This window comes from Acinonyx jubatus, chromosome C1, assembly GCF_027475565.1.
Source record: "Acinonyx jubatus isolate Ajub_Pintada_27869175 chromosome C1, VMU_Ajub_asm_v1.0, whole genome shotgun sequence".
NCBI lineage: Eukaryota > Metazoa > Chordata > Mammalia > Carnivora > Felidae > Acinonyx > Acinonyx jubatus.
In genome coordinates, this window is record NC_069381.1 from 184,198,888 (window position 1) to 184,220,185 (window position 21,298).

The window sequence follows — 21,298 nt, forward strand, 5'->3', positions numbered from 1 at the left end:
CATCAGCCAGGAATGAGCCTTGCCTCTTACTTTCATAATCCAAGGAGCTCTGAATCTCACCTGATACATATGAAACATATTCTTCAAATACTTATACTCCTTTCCCATTTCATCTGGACAAAAGGAAAACAACAGGGTCATCATTATTCCTCCGAAATGAATGTTTTCATACTCAAGTGCGAGCTCTCCTGTACTCTTCCTCCATCTCCAACTCATCCTCTAGGTGTTAAAACCATGTTGCACCTCAAGAATAACCCTGGAGGCTTATTAGAAATCCAGACTCCTGTCTTCTTTTCCTACTCCCCACCTCCACCCAGCCAAACCCACTGAATTCAGGTCTCAGAGGAGAGGCCTAGTGTCTGTGGATAATATGCTTCTCAAGTGATTCTGATGCATACCAAATGTGAGAACTAATCCCTGGGGGTAAACCTACATCTGTAGGGAAAAGAGGAGCAAAACCTTGTAGTATGCACCTGCTTCCCTCTTTTTAAAGCAGTTTTATTTATTTTTTAATGTTTACTTTTGAAAGAGAGAGAGACAGAGTGCAAGCAGGGTGAGGGGGCAGAGAGAGAGGGAGAGAAAGGATCCAAATCAGGCTCTGTGCTGTCAGTACAGAGCCCGATGTGGGGCTCAAACCCATGAACTGTGAGATCATGACCTGAGCCAAAGTTGGACGCTTAACCACCTAGGTGCCCCTGCTTCTCTCTTTTTAAAGCAATGTTTCCAGTGTACGCTGATTTTGAAAATGATACATGTTTTCTTTAGAAAATTGGAAAATCAGCAAGCTATAAGTACCCTCTTTTTAAAAAGTAAGGCAAAATAAAGGGAGAAGATTATAGAATTTCTCCTTCTCCCTATGGAGATTAGTCTATAATCTCAGAATTCTGAAGGATACACATTTTGCCCTTCCCGAGGACAGCATAAATAATGGGATAAATGGCCAACACAACTCTTATGCATTATAAGGCCATATAAATCATAGTGTGCTATTATAATATAATGAAACACCACCATTTTACAGATGATGTAACTTGCTGGATTACAATAATATTATATTTGTAGAGTTAAAAATATTTTTTAAAAAGGTGCTTTCACATTCTTATCTCTCTGATAAAGGCAGGTATTATAGTCCTCAATTCTTAGACAGAATAAATGAGACTCAAGGAGATTAAGGACTTGCTCAGATCCTAACACTTGGTTGCAGGCCAGTCTATCACCTGGGCATAGGAGGGACACTGATGACATGGTTTCCCTCTTTTCAGTTTCATTCTCAGTCACTCCCTGTCTCTGAGCTTTAGGAAGACATCTGGAGAGCATAGTCCCAGCCCATCCATGACCACGGGAGTTCTTTGGTCCTAGACCCCCATGGTCAGCCTCTCACCCTTCCCCAGGGTCATTCTCCCCAGTCCAGACCATACCTAGTTTTTCTTGGGCAGCCAGCTTCTCTGCCTTCAGTGTGGCTTTGTAGTTGTTCTCCAAATGACTGAGCTCTGCTGCGTGAGCCTCTTTGAGCTCTCTGTGCGACCCCGGGAGAAGGCCACAATCAGTGAAAAAAAGTCCAGAGCTGAGCTGTTACACTCAGTTGATCCCACCTTTCCCCATCACACAGGCAGTTGTGGGCAGCCTGCAGGGCCTTCACTTCCTGACTCATTCTCCTGGCATCCACCCAAAGAAGGTGAGAAGACCCATTTTTACCAACTATTATTTTGAATGGAGCTGGTGGAGACCATAGACTCCTGTGCTAATAGCACAGTATTTGTTTATGGCTGTCTTGGGAAACTGTAGGCTGCATTAGCATCCAGGATAATTTTAGAGCCCAGGGTCTCTTCAGCCTCCATTCCAGGGGGCAGAAGCTGGCAGTGTTCAAGATGAATGTCAAAAAGAAAGGCTATATGAGCTGTCAAGCCAAGCGAAGACATGGAGGAACGTTAAATGCATAATAGTAAGTGACCAAAGTCAATACATAAAGCCTACACACTATATGATTCCTACTATATGATATTCTGGAAAATGCACAGCTGTGGAGACAGTAAAAAGATCAGTGTTTGCCAGAGGTTAGTGGGGAGGGAGGGATGAATGAGCAGGGCACAGAGGATTTTTCAGGGCGGTGAAACTACTCTGTATGATACAATAATGGTGGACACATGTCATTATACATTTGTCAAAACCCATAGGATGTACAACACCAAGAGTGAACCCTAATGTAAACTATGCACTTCGGGTGATGGTAATTTATCAATGTAGGTTCATCAATTGTAACAAATGCATCACAATAGTGCAGGAGCTAATGATTACTTGGGGTGTGCAGGTGTGGGGTCAGGCTGTCTGTACTTTATGCTCTATTTTACTATGAACCTAAAACTGCTCTAAAAATAATGAAAGCTATTATATAAAAAATATGTTACTTATTTATTATAATTTTTTGGAAGCAAGTCTACGACTCAGTGAGGTATGCTTCTCTCTGCTGGGACTTCTGAGGCTGCTCTGGTCCCAGCAGGTAGCCTGGAAGGAGGTTTTGAAGGTTTCCTCACCCACATAGGCAACACACTTCCTTTTACTTCCCCTTGGCTTGTCTTTGTGGCTCTGGCTCCTGCTCCTCCCATACCTCCTTCCCATTCTGCCCAGGTCCCGGGAGTAGCCAAGAGAGTAGAAATGACAGGACAAAAATGAGGAAGAGAAAGAGGGGGGAGGAAGTGAAGAGGCAGGGGAAATAGGAGGAGGCTGGGCTGAGAACAATAGTTGTCTGTCACAGAAATCTCATAGAGAATGAAAACTGGCTCTCCTCAGCAATCAACAGAAAGGGAGATTATACTTGAAACAAAGTAATTGGATCAGAAAGTGCAAAACTAGGAATGACCTTCTCTGTGCTACATTTTGGTGGCTTCACATCAAACCATCTTGCCCATTTCCCCCATCCCCACCTACCCAACTCCATTTGGCACTATCTTAAATCCCAGTGAAACGAAATCTTGCAAGGAAGCAAGAGTCTTAGGGCCTTCAGCACACAGGAGCTTGTGCTAGAACGCTTACCTGTTTTTGTTTTCGAAGTTCTGCTGCATCTCAGCACAGCGGAGAGCCATTTCATCGGAGAGCTGGGAGCAACATGGCATTAACGATATAGGATCAAGGATCCCACTCCCACTGCAGTCTGCAATTTCTGAGAAGCCTTCACGTTCATAGGGTGTGCTCTACTCCCCACACTCTCTTCTTTGTGTTCTCCAATCCCAGAGAGCACATCACTACTCAGGGAATGGAGCAATCCTTGCCTTGGTCTATTGCTGTTTGGTATGTAATCAGTTCATAATGTTGGTGCACAGAAACCATCTCTTTCACTAACTGGTTTTATAGGCAGGTCTGGTCTTTTTGCTGGACAGCAATCTCTAAGATCTTGGTCTTTGGATTTCTTTGATACATAATTCAATTAAGTTATCATCTATTGAGCAAAGAGCTTGCCCTGGAAGAGCCAAAGAGGCCCAAGACTCAAACTCCACACTTTCAATGAACTTAAAATCTGGTGTTAATAAAGCCTCTTTGTCAGAAAGGTATGTTACTGCAGGCAAAATTTGCTCATTTCCAGGTGACCTTCCATTTTAACCATCAGATTCTCTGGTTAGTGTCTCAGGAGGAAAGGACACTTCCAGAACAGTCAGCACCCACTGCAAACTGAGACAAAAGGGTTCAGGGCTCTCCCTGTCCCTCTCTGTCTACACACTGGCAGCCAGCACTACATCCTTCCACAGGGTCACACAACAATTTGGGATGTTCACAGGTGGGAGAATTTTAAGTATCACAATATGAGGTCCCTGCACGGAAATAATCTCTAAATAGGTCTTTAGCAGGGCCAATGATTCAGTGAGTGAAAATGTGCATTTTGCAACAATAATCCACCATTGATGACTGATCTCATAGAACTTATTTAACTTCCTGAGCCTTAATTTCCTATCTGTAGAAGCAGACCACAAACCTGGCAGGGTTTTCAGATAAATATAGTAATGAACCAACAGTAGGGGAGGTCTCAGTGTGAGTCACAAGCCAGGTCACTGTAGGATTCAGACACATCTGGGGCATGTCAGAGGGTGAGGGGTAGGAATGGTGGGAAGTCGACCTTCACAAGTGGGTTTCAATAACAACAGGCAAGTGGGATGTGGGGGAGGCTGTTTCTGAGCATTGCTCTGGTTTATCACTCCAGCCCAGGCCAGCAGGCACCCCTTCTTGAGGTGGGGAAGAAGAGACTATGATAAAGCAGATGGTAAAATCTAAAGGAGTTGTCACCAAAATCCCCAGGAAACACAGAGTGCAGACTGATCTCAGCAAATTCTGAAGTGGGGTTTGGCAATTTTAACAGCAACAGGAAGTGGGTACTGAAGGGTTCTGGGTAGCTTTTGAACCACACTGAGTGCATTAACCACACTATTGCCATTAGGAAGAGACTCGGCACCCTCTGAAGTTTAACTCTCCACAGCAAGCCTGACGTGAGATGCTGGCCCCCCCTGGTGTGGTGAGTTCAGTAGCAATGTACACACTGCAGGCACATAAAGAACTCCTGGAAATTGACTTAGGCTTTGAGAAAAGATTTAAGTTCTTGCAGTCATGGATAAGGATGGAGTCAGAGAAATCCTACTGTGTAGCCACAGTCCTATCTTCAGAGCTGTCACCTAGACAACATGGCTCCCGAGAGTAAAGCGCTTGGCATCTTGCCTGGAACATAGCAGGTGATCTGAAAAAACCGGTCTTTCCCCTACCCATAGAGATGTCAGCTAACTCAAGGATCACTCACCAATTTCTGGGCAGACTGATGGTCTCTGTTCATTTGCTCAATGATCACTGTCAATTCTGAGATCTGCTCTTGCAGGTCAGTAATGATATCAGTCCTATGGGACAAGGAATCCTTCTATCATCCACAGAGCTTCCATTCTGTGCCAGTCAGGCATCTCCCTGTACATGACTATCTCTGGCTTGGTGACAGTCAGGCCATGTTCTGCATCTGCTCCATCATCATGGGGGTCATGGGAGGGGTGGAAGAGTAGTCTGGGAGAAGGAATTAGGCAGCAGGGTGGTTGAGCCTCAGATCAGACCTTTTGGGTAAGCTAGCCTGCAGTGGGGGGTGTGAGTAGGTGGAGGAGTGGATTGGTTACCCATTGAATAGAAGGGGAAGAGGAATATGTCAGAGATCTATCAGGGTTTGACCTTGATTCAGTAATGACAGTTGAAATGGAGGAGGAAAAATTCAGAGGATTAGGAAATGGGAAGGTAGGAGATGGATTGATGCTGACAGTGAATCATAGACAAGGAATGGCCCAGACACAGGACAAAGAGGGGATTTCAGAGCATGGCTTGCAGAATAGATAATTTTCTGTGTTTCTGGGTTTGGAGCCTCCATGATGTCCGTAAGTTATTTAGCTCTATTTGGTTGAGCTGGAGTAGACAGGGTGGCAGGTAGTGATGTGTGCAGTGCAGCAGAGATGGTCCTCCATTCAATAAGGTGAGGGAACAAGAGAGAGGATGTAGGAGGAGACAGGGAGAGAGAGACATGAATGAGAGATCTAGGAAGTAGAATGGATAAGATGTGGGAGCTGACTTTATATGGCATTTGAGGATAGAGTGGGTAGGGCCTGAATGACAGAGAGGACGCACTGTGCTCAACTGGGGCAGACTCAGCCAGAATCTTCCATGCTATGCCTCCCAGAGGCATGAACTGAGTGACATCTTTGGGCAAAATGAGAAGGAGATGCATACTCAGCTCCCCAAAAACCCTGACTTTACTCTTACTTTACACCCTCCAAATTCAGACTATTTTATGAATATTTCATCTGTTCATCACCTCTAAGAATAATTGCTTTCCTTTAGTACAAATTATACTATACCCAATCACTTTTCAGGTCAGCTGCCTGACCTGACCTTTGTCCTGTTTCAAATGGGATCAGGGCAGAGAGATGGGTGTGGAGAGGAGCAGCACAGGGATGAGGAGTGAAGTGACTTTATAGCATCTTCAGAACAGAGACCCTGTGCATTGGGCATGGAAGTTAGGAGCTTCTCCTTGAGGCCAGGCCAAGCCCAATAGTGATAGCTCTGAGGAGCTGGATATAGGTCCAAGGGCATTACCTGGAAATCTGGACTCTGTCCATGATCTCTGATTGCGACTGCTTTTTCTTATCAAACATTTCATCTCCCAAGGTGACGGAAATCTGCTCCCTATTTCGAATGAGGCGATAACCAGGTGACACGTTTATCACTTCCTGGGCATCAAGGTGGAAGGTAAGATAATACTGCAGACCTGGAGTGCAGAGATTCCTCCAAATCTTCCACTAGAGTGCTACTCACATCTTAGACACAGAGACATGAGGTGGGATCCCAGAGCCCAAGTCCCTCCTGTGCATTCCCGAGTTACCACTCACCCTCATACTCCAGCCCAGATTTCTCTCCTGAGATCTGGTCTCAAGACTCAAATGTTCCTGGATGTTCCCAAAGGCCTCTCAAGCTCAACATGTGCAACCCTAAATGCTGACACTTCACTCGGCACTCAGCCCCAAGCCCTGCACCTCGTCTGCATTCTCCACACGGCCAGAGGCTAGAAGGCAGTCAGACACCGCGGAAATTGCTAAGTTTTGGGAGTTAGGCCTGAGTTCAAATGCTGGATCTGCCACCAACTATGGTTATTCAAGATCTGTGTGCCTCAGTTTCCTCATTAGAAAATTAGGATAACTCTTCCTCAAAGGGCTTTTATGAGGAAAGCCAAAATAACAGGAGAAAGTGTCTAGCACGGTTATGAAAACAAACAAACACATCTATTTTAGTCAGTTCTTCCTCTATTACCCACTAGACCCAAGTCAGAATTCTGGCAGGGCTACCAGCCTGCATAGACCAGGATAAGATTGTGCCTTCTAGGTTGTGTAGGGCACCCCTAAGGCAACACAAGTCCTGTCATTGTTATTGCCTAATTGTACCCCAGCTTCAGCTTCTCCTCTCCACACTCCTGCCCTGGAACAGCCTAAAGCCACCCTCCTCTTTCTCTTTGGCTTTGGCCATACCTGCCCAGCTGGCCTCCCTGCCTTCATTCTGGCTCCCCTAAAGTTCATCATCCTCTCTGTCTGGAGGGCAATAACATTTTTGGTTTTTTTCCTGACTGTTAAGGAAATGCATGATCCTTATTTAAGGGGAAAAAAAGAAAATAGATAAAAATCCCATAGTAAAAAGTACCAGTATTATCCCATCAGACAATGTTTTTTCTAGAATGTAAATCTTACCTGGTACTGTGCCTGTGTCAGACCCATGAAGGTTCCCAGACACCGGAAGGATTAGGCCCAAACTCCTAGGCAGCTATTGAGATCTTCCTGGGTTTAGTTCCCATCTCTTTCTCCAGTGTGGTCCTGGCCCTGCTCCCTTTCTCTGTTGTCCCTGCCCTAGCATTTGTGGGTTCCCCAGTGTGACAGTGGGGGGTTTCTGGCACGAGGGCATGAGCTGTACCCTAGCCTGGACTGGTGGTCAGTGTCTGGTTTCCTTGGCACAGTCTTCTTGCCATGCACAAGGCAGTAGAGAGTGGCAATTACATGCCCTCTCTGAGGTCTGGCTCAGCTGAGTTCAAGTCCTTTTTCTGCCACTTACCAGTTACGCTATGTGCAATAACGACAGCCCCTCCTCATAGGATCATTGCAAAGATCCAATGAGGTACGTACATGTAAAAGGCCTGTGCTTGCACAAAGTAGGCACTCAGTAAATGTTAGTCCCGCTGCACCCTTCATGTCTTTACTCACATAAGGTGGTTTATTGCTCTCCTCTTGTTTTCCTAAATGGAGTTTCCCTCTGCAAGAGAAAGACGTGCTCAGAAAGCAACCAGGGAGCAAAAAGAAGTTCAAAGCTTAGAAGCTGCTCCCTGATCCCAATTGCTCATCTGTAAAAAGTGACATTACTGGGATGATCTCTGAGGCCCCTTTCAGCTCTGAAATATTCTACTCAGGAACTAAGGAATGTTCAATGGTCCCGAGATCATTGGTATACAGGTTGTGATAAAAAGGCAGGAAGTAAAAAAGTGGGGAGTTGACTATCATGCCTATTAGAACCACTCCTAAAATAAGGGTCAAGAGACTTGGCCTGAGAGTCCAAAGGGCTCTCCTATGGTGCATAATCTCAAATGAGCACACTAGTGACATTTACGTTGTCTGCACAAAAGCCTTTCTTATTTGCACCAGAAATTAGTGATATGGGACCTGAAATGGTCAGTATCATAAATTCAGGATAAGTAAATTGTTAATCCTGGTCATAATTAGTTGTTGTTTTCAGGTGTAGAAATGTGAACATATCAGGTATCCAAATATCAAGCGTATTTGTAAGGGACCTCACCTGGAAAGTTGAAAGATTGGAATAAGAGTAACCAGTTTCTGATGTGCTGACAACAAGACTGGTTAGGCTCAGGTATATGAAGCTAGGGCATTTTCCCTCTGCTTCAGCAAACACTCACACCCATATACATACAATCAGGCCAACTGCTGTGAAAAGAAACAACCAAAACTGATCTAGGAGTTCCATTTTCCCTATGATCAAAATAACCACAATATCTTTAAGGGTTGTGGAGTGGTTACCAGGGTGAGACTGTTCCAAAGTCAGCTGGGTATGGGGGTGTGGGGTTGAGAGGATTTTTCTTGGTGGAGGCAGTTCTACCTTGGCTAATAAAGTCTGGTTTTGATCCCACATCTTCCACCCCCCAAATGAGGCCTCCAGAGAGGCACTGAAGACTCCCTTGAGAAAACTAGACCAAGGATTTGGCTACTGTAGATACTATTATTTTAACTGGCGAAAACATGACTCTGTGTGTTAAAAAACAGACATGAATGCACCGTATACTTTGATAATACAATGGGACTCATATGTAATTGAAAAGATTTAAAACCACTTAAAATACGACTCAGTTCATAGCAACCATATGCTCCCATTCATAAACCAGGAACTCTTTACAATGCTAATTTGGTTTACTTTCTCTGAATTTAGGAAAGCCTTGGGGTGGTGGTGGTGGGGAAATCACTGAGTAACCTGGATCTCTTTAAAAAGCTGGCCATGGAGACAGAGAGGAAGATGGAGGCATAGGAGGATGCTGGGCTCACCCCGCGTCCTGCTGATCACTTAGATTCCACCTACACCTGCCTAAATAACCCAGAAAACCGCCAGAGGATTAGCAGAACGGAGTCTCCAGAGCCAAGCGCAGATGAGAGGCCCACGGAAGAGGGTAGGAAGGGCGGTGAGGCGGTGCGCTCCACGGACTGGCGGGAGGGAGCCAGAGCAGAGGGGCGGCCCGCCGGCCAGCAGAGCCCCCAAGTCTGGCTTGCAAAAGAGGAGGGGCAGGATGGAGTGTGTTCCGACAGCAAGCGGGACTTAGCATCTGGGAGGTCATAAGTTAACAGCTCTGCTCGGAAAGTGGGAAGGCTGGAGGACAACGGGAGGGAGAGTTGCTGAGCCCCCGGACGACAGAGCTCAGTTTGGCAGGGAATAAAGGCGCTTGCCAGCGCCATCTCCCTCGCCCATCCCCCAGCCAAAATCCCAAAGGGAACCAGTTCCTGCCAGGGAACTTGCTTGCTCCGCGCAAACGCCCAACGCTGTGCTTCTGTGGAGCCACCCCTCCGGCAGCGGGTCTGACTCCCTCCCGCTGCCACAGGGCCCCTCCTGAAGTGGATCACCTAAGGAGAAGCGAGCTAAGCCTGCCCCTCCTGCCCCCGTGCACCTTGCCTACCCACCCCAGCTAATACGCCAGATCCCCAGCACCACAAGCCTGGCAGTGTGCAAGTAGCCCAGACGGGCCATGCCACCCCACAGTGAATCCCACCCCTAGGAGAGGGGAAGAGAAGGCACACACCAGTCTGACTGTGGCCCCAGCGGTGGGCTGGGGGCAGACATCAGGTCTGACTGCGGCCCCGCCCACCAGCTCCAGTTATACACCACAGCACAGGGGAAGTGCCCTGCAGGTCCCCACCACTCCAGGGACTATCCAAAATGACCAAACGGAAGAATTCCCCTCAGAAGAATCTCCAGGAAATAACAACAGCTAATGAACTGATCAAAAAGGATTTAAATAATATAACAGAAAGTGAATTTAGAATAATAGTCATAAAATTAATCGCTGGGCTTGAAAACAGTATAGAGGACAGCAGAGAATCTCTTGCTACAGAGATCAAGGGACTAAGGAACAGTCAGGAGGAGCTGGAAAACGCTTTAAACGAGATGCAAAATAAAATGGAAACATCCACGGCTCAGATTGAAGAGGCAGAGGAGAGAATAGGTGAACAAGAAGATAAAATTATGGAAAAAGAGGAAGCTGAGAAAAAGAGAGATAAAAAAATCCAGGAGTATGAGGGGAAAATTAGAGAACTAAGTGATACACTAAAAAGAAATAATATATGCATAATTGGTATCCCAGAGGAGGAAGAGAGAGGGAAAGGTGCTGAAGGCGTACTTGAAGAAATCATAGCTGAGAACTTCCCTGAACTGGGGAAGGAAAAAGGCATTGAAATCCAAGAGGCACAGAGAACCCCCTTCAGACATAACTTGAATCGATCTTCTGCACGACATGTCATAGTGAAACTGGCAAAATACAAGGATAAAGAGAAAATTCTGAAAGCAGCAAGGGATAAACGTGCCCTAACTTATAAAGTGAGACCTATAAGACTTGCGACTGATCTCTCTTTTGAAACTTGGCAGGCCAGAAAGGCATGGCAGGAGATCTTCAATGTGATGACCAGAAAAAATATGCAGCCGAGAATCCTTTATCCAGCAAGTCTGTCATTTAGAATAGAAGGAGAGATAAAGGTCTTCCCAAACAAACAAAAACTGAAAGAATTTGTCACCACTAAACCAGCCCTACAAGAGATCCTAAGGGGAATCCTGTGAGACAAAGTACCAGAGACATAGCTACAAGCATAAAACACACAGACATCACAATGACTCTAAACCTGTATCTTTCTATAATAACACTGAATGTAAATGGACTAAATGCACCAACCAAAAGACATAGGGTATCAGAATGGATAAAAAAACAAGACCTATCTATTTGCTGTCTACAAGAGACTCATTTTACACCTGAGGACACCTTTAGATTGACAATGAGGGGATGGTGAACTATTTATCATGCTACTGGAAGCCAAAAGAAAGCTGGAGTAGCCATACTTATATGAGACAAACTAGACTTTAAATTAAAGGCTGTAACAAGAGATGAAGAAGGGCATTATATAATAATTACAGGGTCTATCCATCAGGAAGAGCTAACAGTTATAAACGTCTATGCGCCGAATACGGGAGCCCCCAAATATATAAAACAATTACTCATAAACATAAGCAACCTTATTGATAAGAATGTGGTAATTGCAGGGGACTTTAACACCCCACTTACAACAATGGATAGATCATCTAGACACATGGTCAATAAAGAAACAAGGGCCCTGAATGATACATTGGATCAGATGGACTTGACAGACATATTAAGAACTCTGCATCCCAAAGCAACAGAATATACTTTCTTCTCGAGTGCACATGGAACATTCTCCAAGATAGATCATATACTGGGTCACAAAACAGCTCTTCATAAGTATACAAGAATTGAAATTATACCATGCATACTTTCAGACCACAATGCTATGAAGCTTGAAATCAACCACAGGAAAAAGTCTGGAAAACCTCCAAAAGCATGGAGGTTAAAGAACACCCTACTAAAGAATGAGTGGGTCAACCAGGCAATTAGAGAAGAAATTAAAAAATATATGGAAACAAATGAAAATGAAAAAACAACAATCCAAATGCTTCGGGATGCAGTGAAGGCAGTCCTGAGAGGAAAATACATTGCAATCCAGGCCTATCTCAAGAAACAAGAAAAATCCCAAATACAAAATCTAACAGCACACCTAAAGGAAATAGAAGCAGAACAGCAAAGGCAGCCTAAACCCAGCAGAAGAAGAGAAATAATAAAGATCAGAGCAGAAATAAACAATATAGAATCTAAAAAAACTGTAGAGCAGATCAACGAAACCAAGAGTTGGTTTTTTGAAAAAATAAACAAAATTGACAAACCTCTAGCCAGGCTTCTCAAAAAGAAAAGGGAGATGACCCAAATAGATAAAATCATGAATGAAAATGGAATTATTACAACCAATCCCTCAGAGATACAAACAATTATCAGGGAATACTATGAAAAATTATATGCCAACAAATTGGACAACCTGGAAGAAATGGACAAATTCCTAAACACCCACACTCTTCCAAAACTCAATCAGGAGGAAATAGAAAGCTTGAACAGACCCATAACCAGTAAAGAAATTGAATCAGTTATCAAAAATCTCCTAACAAATAAGAGTCCAGGACCAGATGGCTTCCCAGGGGAGTTGTACCAGATGTCTAAAGCAGAGATAATACCTATCCTTCTCAAGCTATTCCAAGAAATAGAAAGGGAAGGAAAACTTCCAGACTCATTCTATGAGGCCAGTATTACTTTGATTCCCAAGCCAGACAGAGACCCAGTAAAAAAAGAGAACTACAGCCCAATATCCCTGATGACTATGGATGCAAAAATTCTCAACAAGATACTAGCAAATCGAATTCAACAGCATATAAAAAGAATTATTCACCATGATCAAGTGGGATTCATTCCTGGGATGCAGGGCTGGTTTAACATTCACAAATCAATCAACGTGATACATCACATTAATAAAAGAAAAGAAAAGAACCATATGATCCTGTCAATCGATGCAGAAAAGGCCTTTGACAAAATTCAGCACCCTTTCTTAATTAAAACCCTTGAGAAAGTTGGGATAGAAGGAACATACTTAAAGATCATAAAAGCCATTTATGAAAAGCCCACAGCTAACATCATCCTCAATGGGGAAAAACTGAGAGCTTTTTCCCTGAGATCAGGAACACGACAGGGATGCCCACTCTCACCGCTGTTGTTTAACACACTGTTGAAAGTTCTAGCATCAGCAATCAGACAACAAAAGGAAATCAAAGGCATCAAAATTAGCAAAGATGAAGTCAAGCTTTCACTTTTTGCAGATGACATGATATTATACATGGAAAATCCGATAGACTCCACCAAAAGTCTGCTAGAACTGACACATGAATTTAGCAAAGTTGCAGGATACGAAATCAATGTACAGAAATCAGTTGCATTCTTATACACTAACAATGAAGCAACAGAAAGACAAAGAAAGAAACTGATCCCATTCACAATTGCACCAAGAAGCATAAAATACCTAGGAATAAATCTAACCAAAGATGTAAAAGATCTGTATGCTGAGAACTATAGAAAACTTATGAAGGTAATTGAAGAAGATATAAAGAAATGGAAAGACATTCCCTGCTCATGGATTGGAAGAATAAATATTGTCAAAATGTCAATACTACCCAAAGCTATCTATACATTCAATGCAATCCCAATCAAAATTGCACCAGCATTCTTCTCGAAACTAGAACAAGCAATCCTAAAATTCATATGGAACCACAAAAGGCCCCGAATAGCCAAAGTAATTTTGAAGAAGAAGACCAAAGCAGGAGGCATCACAATCCCAGACTTTAGCCTCTACTACAAAGCTGTCATCATCAAGACAGCATGGTATTGGCACAAAAACAGACACATAGACCAATGGAATAGAATAGAAACCCCAGAACTAGACCCACAAATGTATGGCCAACTAATCTTTGACAAAGCAGGAAAGAATATCCAATGGAAAAAAGACAGTCTCTTTAACAAATGGTGCTGGGAGAACTGGACAGCAACATGCAGAAGGTTGAAACTACACCACTTTCTCACACCATTCACAAAAATAAACTCAAAATGGATAAAGGACCTGAATGTGAGACAGGAAACCATCAAAACCCTAGAGGAGAAAGCAGGAAAAGACCTCTCTGACCTCAGCTGTAGCAATCTCTTACTCGACACATCCCCAAAGGCAAGGGAACTAAAAGAAAAAATGAATTACTGGGACCTTATGAAGATAAAAAGCTTCTGCACAGCAAAGGAAACAACCAACAAAACTAAAAGGCAACCAACGGAATGGGAAAAGATATTTGGAAATGACATATTGGACCAAGGTCTAGTATCCAAAATCTATAAAGAGCTCACCAAACTCCACACCCGAAAAACAAATAACCTAGTGAAGAAATGGGCAGAAAACATGAATAGACACTTCTGTAAAGAAGACATCCGGATGGCCAGCAGGCACATGAAAAGATGCTCAACGTCGCTCCTTATCAGGGAAATACAAATCAAAACCACACTCAGATATCACCTCACGCTAGTCAGGGTGGCCAAAATGAACAAATCAGGAGACTATAGATGCTGGAGAGGATGTGGAGAAACGGGAACCCTCTTGCACTGTTGGTGGGAATGCAAATTGGTACAGCCTCTCTGGAAAGCAGTGTGGAGGTTCCTCAGAAAATTAAAAATAGACCTACCCTATGACCTAGGAAAAGCACTGCTAGGAATTTACCCAAGGGATACAGGAGTACTGATGCATAGGGGCAGTTGTACCCCAATGTTTATAGCAGCACTTTCAACAATAGCCAAATGATGGAAAGAGCCTAAATGTCTATCAACTGATGAATGGATAAAGAAATTGTGGTTTATATACACAATAGAGAACTACGTGGCAATGAGAAAGAACGAAATATGGCCCTTTGTAGCAACATGGATGGAACTGGAGAGTGTGATGTTAAGTGAAATAAGCCATACAGAGAAAGACAGATACCATATGATTTCACTCTTATGTGGATTCTGAGAAACTTAACAGAAACCCATGGGGGAGGGGAAGGAAAAAAAAAAAGAGGTTAGAGTGGGAGAGAGCCAAAGCATAAGAGACTCTTAAAAACTGAGAACAAACTGAGGGTTGATGGGTGGTGGGAGGGAGGAGAGGGTGGGTGATGGGTATTGGGGAGGGCACCTTTTGGGATGAGCACTGGGTGTTGTATGGAAACCATTTTGACAATAAATTTCATATATTGAAAAAAAAAAGCTGGCGATGGATTTAAGCTTATGTCTTTTTTTGTTCTTCGTAGATCTCCTTGAGCAAACGGAGACCTTCCACAGTACTGCATTCACCTCTGAACTGCTCCAAGGGTCAGAGTGCAGCTCCTGGGTACTAATTTTGTTGGAATTGTATTTCTCACTCTGAAAAGTAAAAGGTATGGTTGATCCAGAATGATTCTCCTTGACTCCTTTTTCCCTTGTCAACCTACTCAGATTACTCTGATTACACTAACCAAAGTTTGATACTTCATTGATGTCAGTCAAAGCACTTCACATTTTCTCATTTAATGAATTCAATGAGTGGTTAATGGATGCAAACCACAGTGCTCCATACTAAGAGAAATGGAATGAGATGTGATGCTTTTTATTTAAGAAGAGAAAAATAGAGGCACATAAATACTGAAATTAGAAGAAGAAAAAGTTAAGTGCTACAAAGAATTGCAGATAAAGCAATTTGCCAATGTGTCTCCCAGGACAGTTGAGAGCACTGGGCCTACTGCCATTTTTCAAGGCTTCTGAGAAATTAAAAAAAAAAAAAAAAGTTACCCAAACATGGTTAAAACAGTTATGTTGTAGTTCATATTTAAGAATTAAGACTTTCGAAATAACAAAAAGTACATTGTATGTTTGCAAAAGAACAAGAGGATTCACAAAAAGGATGTAATTCACAGAGGCTGTATGTTTGTGACTGGAGGCCCAAGTTAACAGTTGGCTGGTGAACAGATTCTTCACGTCCCAATTTGTGGGTCATATCAGTATCTACCCGAGCCCCTTCCTGATGGTGAGGCCATCCCAGCTGCTCCGTTTCCCAGCCTCAGTCAGTGCTGACTCAATAGGACATAGAGACTGGGTGATGTGGAGTCCCAGTATGGTCTCACTGGAAAGTTATAAATACAATGAACAGGTCTTTGAATTGTAGGGGCCCCAGGTGGCTCAGTAGGTTGAGCGTCCGACTTTGGCTCAGGTCATGATCTCATGGTTCGTGAGTTCAAGCCCTGCATCAGGCTGTGTGCTAACAGCTCAGAGCCTGGAGCCTAATTCAGATTCTGTTTCTGTCTCTCTCTCTCTCTCTCTCTCTCTCTTTCCTCCTCTCTTTCCTGCTAGCGCTTTCTCAAAAATACATAAACATTAAAAAAAAATAAAAAAAATAATAAAAGTACCCACAAAGTGTTCCTCACCATATTGCAAAAGACTAGGACAGTGTTAGCAGGGGCTAATTGGCGGGCAGAGTGGAGCTGTGGTGTGAGTGATGTTGCTCCCAATAAGAGGTACTGGGAGACTGAGACCTTGAGCTTGACCATTAATATGGGTCAGATAAGACCCACAGGTGTGATCATGCCAGCAGTGTGCTGTCACACAGAAGGCAGGCACTAAGGAACTGTTTCACCTACACAGCCATTCAACAGATCCCTTGTTATGAATGGATCCCACTCCAATCAGGCTTTATCACCACTACCATTGACACAATGCTCTTCATGTCACTGATGACCCACAGGCCACTTAAACTCAACAGTATTTCTCAGCCCTCATCTAATTACTTATCAGCAGTTGTTCACACAGATAATTAGAATCCTCCTTCTTGAGGGGCGCCTGGGTGGCTCAGTCGGTTAGGCATCCGACTTCAGCTCAGGTCACGATCTCACACTCCGTGAGTTCGAGCCCTGCATCGGGCTCTGGGCTGATGATGGCCCAGAGCCTGAAGCCTGCTTCCGATTCTGTGTCTCCCTCTCTCTCTCTGACCCTCCCCCGTTCATGCTCTGTCTCTCTCTGTCTCAAAAATAAATAAACGTTAAAAAAAAAAATTAAAAAAAAGAATCCTCCTTCTTGGAACATTTTTGTCATTTTCCTTCCAGGATACCAGGTAGATGATTTGTCATCTACCTCACTGACCACTCCCTGTCATTCTCCTTTTCGGGGTTTCTCCAACCTCTCAACATTGGAGTGCTCTGGGTCTCCGTTCTCCCACCTCTTCCTACCTCTGGCTCTACTCCCTGTCTTGGAGATCTCATCTGATCTGAGGGCTCTAAGTATCATGTATATGCCAACGACTGTCAAATGTATATCTGCAGCCCAGAGCTCTCTCTCAGACCCACTTATCCAACTGCTTACTTGACATTGCCACTTGATAGTAAGAAGCATCTTGAACTTCCTATGCTCAACTCCTGACAAATGTGTACCTCCCCCCACAGTCTGCCCCAACTGCAGAAAATGGAAATTCCATCCTTCCTGTTGCTCAGCTCCAAATCTTGAAGTCATCCTTGACCCCTCTTTTGTTTTGTTCTCATACTTAACACCCAACCCATTAGCAGATCCTACCGGTTTCTACCTTCAGAATATATCCCAAATGGGACCACTCCTCACCACCTCTGCTATTTCTACCAGGTCAAAGCACCATCTTCTCTTGCTTGGGTCCTTACGATTACATCTTAACTGGACTCTGCTTCTACCCTTGGTCACTGTAGTCCATTCTCAATGCAGTAGCCAGATTCATCCTTTTGCAGGGTCAGGTGGCTCAGTTGGTTAAGCATCTGACTCTTGATTTTGGCTCAGGTCATGATCTCACAGTTTGTGGGATCGAGCCCAGCACAGGGCTCTGTGCTGACAGCGTGAAACCTACTTGGGTTCTCTCTCTCTTCTTTCTCTGTCCCTCCCCTGCTCATGTTCTCTCTCTCTCTCAAAATAAATAAATAAACATTAAAAAATTAAAAAAAAAAGATTAGTCATTTCCAAATGCAAGTTGGATCATGTCACTCTTCTCAGAACCCTCTGATGGCTTCCCATCTCTTATGGGCTAAATTGTGTCCCCCCAACATTTATATGTTGAAGCCCTAACTCCCAGTACCTCAGAATGTGACAGTATTGAAGACAGAGCCTTATAGGGGGATTAAGTTAAAATGAGGCCATTATGGTGGGCACTAATCCAACCTTACTGGTGTCCTTATAAGAGAGATAGGACACACAGAGAGACACCAGGGATGTGCATACACAAAGAAAAGACCATGTGAAGGAGCAGAAAGTAGGTGGCCATCTGCAAGCGAGGGAGAGAGTCTTGAGAGGAAACCAACACTGTGGGTACCTTGGTCTTGAATTTTAGTCTCTAGAACTGTGAGAAAATAAATTTCTGTTGCTTAAGCCACAGTGTCTGTGTTTTTTTGTTGTTGTTGTTGTTTGTTTGTTTGTTTTGTTATGGCAGCCCTATAGGCTGTCTCTTTCAAAGTAAAAGCCAAAGTCCTTATACTGGTAGCAAGCTTTACTGTATGAGTTTCCTATTGCTGCTGTAATGAATTACTACAAGCTCAGTGGCTTAACACAAAACCAACTCATTATCTTACAGTTCTAGAGGTCAAAGTCTGGAATGGGTCTCACTGAGCTAAAAAATTAAGGTGTTGGCAGGGTGATATTCCTCCTGGAGGCTCCACAGGAAAATCTGTTTTCTTGACTTTCCTGTTCCTAGAAGCTTCCTGTGTTTGTAGCGGCATTTTTTTCTCCATCAAAGCCAACAACTGTATCACTCAGCTTCAATTGTCACATCTCTTCTTTCATGAATAAGGACCTTTGTGATTACACTGGGCCCATCCAATAATTCAGGATGATCTGTCCATCTCAACGTCCCCTGATTAGCAAGCATAATTCTATCTACAACCTTAATTCCCCCTTGATGAGTAATAGAACAGAATCATATTTTCCAGGGATTAGGATGTATCTTTGGGGGGCCATTATTCTGCCAACTACATTCATCATCTCTGCTACTTCTCTGACCTCACCTCTCCCCATTCTCTGCTCATATCCTCCACTCCTGCCACATGGGCCTCTTTGCTTTCCTGGAAAAGACCAAATGTGCCAAGCAGGTTCCCACTCAGGGGGAATTTGTATTTGCTGTTCCCTCTGCCAGGAGTGCTAGTCTCAGATATCAGCAGGCTCCTGCTGCCCCCTTTACATAAGGATTTTCCCTGAAATACCCATAGAAAATAACAACCCTGCCTTCACTATCCCCTCCTCCCTTTGCCTGTGTTATATTCTACATAGCACTGGGATGTACTGGGATGTATTAACTTCTTTATGGTCATTTCCTCCCTAGAATGTAAGCTCTGGAGCAGGGACTCTTCTATGTTCACTGCTGTCTCCTGGCACCTGAAATAATGCCAAACAAATAGTAGGGGCTCAATAAATATTTTCCAAATAAATTGAATACAAAGATACATGCCTAAACTAAGTTATACTTCTAAGCTTAACAAAATATGGATAAAAATTTAATTTATGAATAAAAATAGAGCTGCCATCTACCAAAAACCTTAGACATAGAACAGTAATCAGTAAAAAGGTAAGTCACCACCATAAATGCCTGGGAGTTTCCCCAAGGCTCTTTGCCTATGACATGCATCATATATTGTTCCCTTTTAGGGCAGGAAATAGTGGCTGTCAGGGGCACCCCTAATTGAGAGCTTATTTGTTGTGACTTTGAAAGTGGGTGCAGAGCACCACACAATTTGCATGCAGGATCTGAGGTTTGGGGGAAATCATTGTAGGTTCTGGTAATTCCTTCCCCATGAACATAAAAATACTTACTTTGGGGCAACAACAGGTTTTGCTGTGGGTTGGACACAATTTTGTTTTTTTGCAGCTGAAGGAAGAGGAGTTAGCCTGAAAATGCAAAATAGATAACAAAAAAGAGAAAATTAGAAATTCAGAAACCTGTTTTAGCATTCCCAGATTAGGTAGATGCTCATCATGACCCCAAAATGGGAATACATGCTCTGACTGCTGAAATCTTTAAAGTCAGGAAGGTCTTGGGGAGTCTCTAGAAGAAGACTTGAGAAGGTTCATTTCCCAGGGGACCCTGGGTTGGCAGCTTGTCCCCCAGAGCCCAAAGCTCTTTTTCTCCCGAGGGGGGCTATCAGGTCCTTTCTTTGGAAGCTGACCTTTCCCTGCTGCACAAACTCTGAGATATTCTCATTTATTTTTATTCTTTCTTTCTTTCTTTCTTTCTTTCTTTCTTTCTTTCTTTCTTTCTTTCTTTCTTTCTTTCTCTTTCTTTCTTTCTTGAGGTGCAGGAAGGGGCAGAGAGAGATGGAAAGAGAGAGAATTCCAAGCAGGCTCCATACTGTCAGCACAGAGTCTGATGTGGGGCTCAAACCCACAAACTGTGAGATCATGACCTGAGCCAAAATCAAGAGTTGGATGCTTAAACAAGTGAGCCACCCAGGCACCCCTGAGACTTCCGCATTTAAAATGACACTGAGTCTAAGCAGGACTGGCAAGAGCAATGTGGTGCCAACAGGCTGGTTGGGAAAGCTGTGTAAAGCTAGGCTTTCTGGCCTTCTTGGGATTTTGTTGCCTAGTTGACTATTTGGATATATTGAAGAGAAAGAAGGCTGCAAATGGAATTCAAGGGCCCTTGTTCTACTCCATCCATATAATCCTTACTTGGGCTTCCCTGTGGAGGTCTTTCTTGGTGGCTGAGGGGTCTTGATTAGCTTCCGTGGTCCCAAGTTCCAAGGGTCCCAGCAGGTACAGTAGATGAGAGGGTTGGGGTACATGGCAGGAGCTGCTAGATCAGGAGGTCCTGGTTGAAGTGGGAAAGTAACATCAGAGAGTTACACCATTCAGAGTCAAAGCAATGATACTTAAGAGACAAATTAGGAAAGACCCAGCAAAAGCCCAAAGCACACATGGTAAATTCTGGGAGCTGTTGATCTGGTGCAGGGTCTTGACTATAGAATAACATCTCACTCCTTGGCACCCAGTGGACTTGACTTGAAAGCGATTTAAAATTTGTCACCATTGAGTGCATACTGTGATCCAAGCACACAATAAGTGATCAATTATTGTTATCTCAATTTTACAGATGAGGATACTGAGGTTCAGAATGATCACAGGGGTAGCAAAAATCTCCTAGGCCCTTCTTCCATCAGGCCACATTAGCTCTCACTGAAATGAGGAGAAATCCCTACAGTAGATCTTGCACAGAACTTCCTGAAAAATTAACTCTGTTACTCAAATTACAGTGCAAGTGAATGTCTCAATTTCTCATCCCTGTTCACCTGCCCAAATTACAGATCAAAATCCTTCCTTCTTAGCTCCATGAAAACAAAACCAAAAAATCCCTATTACAAAGGTCTGTGTGAAAGACAACTATCAGATAAACATGGAAACTTGACCACATTTGTTTATTTTCTTTATTTTCCAGAACCCCACAAAAATGATAGTACAGGATTGTGAGATAGTAGAAAAAATATATTGGGCTCTGCCCCCAGTTCCTGACACAGGGGTCCTGAAAACCTTGTGAATCCCTAAGTGATAAGA

General features: G+C 43.6%; 1 protein-coding gene across 3 annotated transcripts in view; it reads right to left on the reverse strand.

Moving 5' to 3' along the window:
• FLACC1 (flagellum associated containing coiled-coil domains 1) overlaps positions 1-21,298 on the reverse strand; it is a 64,312-nt gene that overhangs the window by 15,650 nt on the left and 27,364 nt on the right. For 2 of the 3 annotated variants that reach the window (XM_027053480.2, XM_015086356.3), the window contains 8 exons: positions 20,420-20,558; positions 19,562-19,636; positions 7,752-7,800; positions 6,103-6,236; positions 4,778-4,871; positions 3,031-3,092; positions 1,419-1,516; positions 61-113 (listed from right to left, as the gene is read on the reverse strand). In XM_027053480.2, coding sequence (XP_026909281.2) covers positions 61-113; positions 1,419-1,516; positions 3,031-3,092; positions 4,778-4,871; positions 6,103-6,236; positions 7,752-7,800; positions 19,562-19,636; positions 20,420-20,532 — 678 coding nt within the window. In that variant the 5' untranslated portion in view covers positions 20,533-20,558. The remainder of the gene's footprint in view (positions 1-60; positions 114-1,418; positions 1,517-3,030; positions 3,093-4,777; positions 4,872-6,102; positions 6,237-7,751; positions 7,801-19,561; positions 19,637-20,419; positions 20,559-21,298) is intronic. The other variant, XM_027053494.2, reaches the window with a different exon arrangement.